This window comes from Cupressus sempervirens, chromosome 10, assembly GCF_028749045.1.
Source record: "Cupressus sempervirens isolate cs-2001-9-10 chromosome 10, ASM2874904v1, whole genome shotgun sequence".
Taxonomy (NCBI): domain Eukaryota; kingdom Viridiplantae; phylum Streptophyta; class Pinopsida; order Cupressales; family Cupressaceae; genus Cupressus; species Cupressus sempervirens.
Genome location: NC_143127.1, coordinates 816,828,718 through 816,832,445, shown reverse-complemented (window position 1 = coordinate 816,832,445; position 3,728 = coordinate 816,828,718). Strand labels below are relative to the sequence as shown.

Genomic DNA, 3,728 nt, shown 5'->3' with positions numbered 1-3,728 from the left:
TTAGATTGGTTGAACAAGATGTTCATCATTTGATTGACTTGGTTGATCAGTTTGGTTTTCCATTAATGCAAAAGAGGGAGATTATTGAAATTTGATTGAAAAGATCATTGTTAAGAGAGATTGTTGAAAGAAGGAGATTGTTGAAGAAGACTATGTGTTTCAATCATTATTTTTTCACTAATGTCAAACTTACTATTTGATGATAGACAACTGCTTATAAGATCCAAGTACTATCACTTAGTTGATTGATGAAGAGGATTTGATCAATAAGAGGTAACAATAGCACCTAGAGGAAAGGTTGAGTTATGATTATGTAATAAAGTACAAGGATCAGTTAAGGTAGTGATGGCATGATGTATTGACAATCTACTTAAGGTTACAAAATGTTGGCTATACTTAGAAAGTTTAGAAGAACAAGTTACACAAATTTTCTTTGCCAAGCTTGACCGAGTGGATAGTAGGTGTTGAGCAAAGTCAATGCAAGCCAAGTAGAAAGTTAGTTGGAGTTAAGCAAAAGAAATTTCTAGTAGATGCCAAGCAAGATAGTTGATATTGAGTAAATTTTAGTTGATGTTGAGCATCAATAAACTTTAGATGATGCCAAGTGATTTTATAGTTCATGTCGAGCAACGCAGTATGTGCCAAGTTGTTGCATTATGTTAAAGATCAAAGATTCATCGAATCTAAGCTAACAAGTTTATTTTCTTGAAACTTTTGAACCAGCAGGAAGATAAGGTTGATGAGCTAGTGGCATAGAATTTTATGTAAACCACTTTTAGGTGAATTCTAATCAATTCTAGGAGATGTTTCTAGAAAATACAAGATATGGGGTAGATACATTGTATCCTACCTAATCCATTCAAAATCCTAAATTGGACGATAGAAAATGAGCAGGAAACTATCCTAATTTCCTATTTATAGGAATGTTTATTCATGAAGCAAAAGAGTCATCTGTGAGAACCTAAGGAGGAGGAGTTAAATTTTTTGCTTCATCAAGTGACCCAAGAGGAGAATTTGTAATAGCATGTTAAGCAAGAAGGCTTAAGGAGATATATGCTTGAAGGGTGAACAAGCTATCAGAACTAAAAAGTATGAAAGCCAAGTAGAATTGAAGGTTGAAAAAAGATATGAAATCTACAAGAGAAATTGTAAGTTGTATAAGATCAAAGCTCTACTGTTACTCTCTAACAATTTTATCAGTCTAGGGTAAGTCCTTTGGATTAAGGTTGACCAATAGTCATTTGTAAATCCTTTAACTAGGTGGCATTCCAAGTGAATGGCCTAAAGTCCTCTAACAAGGCTCACTTCTAATAGGGTGATTGAAATCCCTTAACCAGGTCACATTTAATAGTGTGTATTGACAATATAAAAGATATAAGGTTAAGTTGAGAATTTTAAATTGAGAAAAAGTATGAAGATGTGATGAATGTATTGAAGATTTAATGATGAAGAGAGGAAGAAAATTTGAAGGATAAGTAGAATATCCTTGCTAAGTAGAAAAGCTATTTTTCATTAGGATGGATCAAGTACAAGCCAGAACATAGATCTTTAATCAGCAATTCAATTGCATTCAAATCAAGTCATCTCATTGTTACTCTCTAACCATTGTAGCAGTGATCTAAATCTCCTAACAAAGTTGGCTTGTCCCTTTGGTGAAATGGTGGGGCTTCTTTGCATGTAGGGCCTAGGTTCAAGTCCCCATAGGGCCATTCTCTACTATGGATCTTAATTAAGAATGTTTTTCCATTGACCCTTGGTGAAATAGTGAGGCTTCTTGCCTGTAGTGCTTACAACCAAGGATTAATAAATTTTATCTTGGTTGTAGGACCTACAACCAAAGTTCAAGTCCCCATAGGGCCATTATCTACTGTGGATCTTAATTGAGAATATTTTGTTATTGATCCTTGGTGAAATAGTGGGACTTCTTGCCTATATTGCTTACAACCAAGGGTTAATAATTTAAAAAAATATAGGCAAGTTCCCTAACATTACTCCAAGAAATGTATCTCTCATACTTGGCTATTTTTTGAATTTTTCTTCTCGCCTGGCTCCCTATGCTTGGCTTTGGCTTTGGCTTTAGCCCTTGGCTTTGACCAAGCTCATGTACCTGGCTTCGATGTTGACTTCTACCCCGAGCTTCATTTTGGATTATGTGCTTGGCTTTTAGCTTGTTTTTAAGCTAATATTTTTTGTATTTTCTTCCTGCCTGGCTCCTTGCATAAGGCTTCGACTTCAGCTTTAGCCCCTTGCTTCATTTCGTCTATTGCGCCTAGCTCCTACACCTGGCTTTGGCTTCAGACTTAGCTTCTACACCTAGGATTGGCTTGGGCTTGAGTTCTGTTCTTTCTCTTGTGTCTCGATTTGGCTTCCTATCTGGATTTTTGCCTAGCCCATCCTATTCTATCTCCTACATCTGGCTTCTTTTTGATGCCTGCTTTGGCTTCTTCTCCTATGTCTGGCTTTGTGGTGGTAGCTTCTACTTCTATTGATTGGGATAGGGTTACACCTAGAGTTGTGGGTGGTTCAGCCATTTCCTTTGTTGATGAGGCTGAATTTGAGGTTGGTATTGGTGGTCAGACTATGCAGTCGAGGTTTCGTGATACCGTGCATTCGGGGTTCCGTGTTGCTATGCCAATTGTGGTTTGTAACCCAAAAAGGATTCACCTAAATTCTTCTATATTTGAAAATATTTCTATTAATTTGGATGATTTCATGGTTTTGGCTACTATCTTTTGCTTTAAGGGTTTCTGGCCCTCTCTTTTAGATTTGCATGCATGGATATCCCATGTTTGGGAACCATTCATTTTGAAGAGTGCCTAGATTTACCCTATGGTAAGGGGTTTTTTATTGTGAAATTTGATATTGCAGATGATAGAAATGCCATCCTTAGCAATAATTTCTCTTGGGATGGGAAGTTTCCCTTGATGGAAAAAATTTGGCACAAGGATTTCAACCCTTCGACTGAAACTTTTAATAAGATCCCTCTGTGGGTAAGGCTGCTGAACCTTCCCCTTCATCTTTGGCTGGAACCTTTCCTGGTGGATGTGGGGAATAAGCTTGGAGACTTCATGAAATCTGACTCGGATACAATCGACTTGTATCGGTCAACATTTGCTCGCATTCTTGTTGAGATCAACATTTCTAAGGGACTCCCAGATATGATTTCAGTGGATTATCCTCTTGGTTCTTGGAATATTCTTCTAGACTATGAGGGTATCCCCTTTCATTGCAAGAATTGCCACTTGACAGGTCACCTAGTTGTCAGGTGCTCTTCAGGTAAATCTAGACTAAAAATGTCCCCTTCTTGGTGGAAGGGGGTCTCAGAAGACCACTACACGTATGAGAAGGCTGTTGAGAACTCTTCTCAAATTCTTTCTTCTCCTGGCATCTTGAAGAAGGTTCCTCCTTCAAACCCTTCCATGGTGATTGCTGGCTAGGCTCTGGTTTCTGTTCTTGTTCCTAGTTTTCCTACTGTTGTCCCTATTTCTAGGGTGGATTCTGCTTATATTTCTTTTATGTCCCCTCCTCTAGCTCCTTCAGTGGTGATAGCTTGTCTGTCTCTAGATTTCCCAGTTTCTAGGTTAGACTCTGCTCTTGTCTCTATTGATCTACCCTCTCTTAAATTCTTGTTGATGGATCCACTTTTGGCTCCCTTAGTTGTGGTTGTTGGTCTTTCTTCTAGTGTTTCCAAGGTAGTTCATCCTGTGGTACCTTTTCTGGGTGCCATT

The 3,728-nt window shown here is 38.0% G+C and overlaps 1 protein-coding gene across 1 annotated transcript; it reads left to right on the top strand.

Annotated features, from left to right (window-relative positions):
- The first annotated feature begins 2,427 nt into the window (after nt 1-2,427).
- Nucleotides 2,428-3,437, top strand: LOC149536442 (uncharacterized). The gene is made up of 2 exons (XM_089806291.1): nt 2,428-2,644; nt 2,869-3,437. Exons 1-2 carry the CDS (start codon nt 2,428-2,430, stop codon nt 3,435-3,437), a joined length of 786 nt encoding a protein of 261 aa, XP_089662417.1.
- The last annotated feature ends 291 nt before the right edge of the window (nt 3,438-3,728 follow it).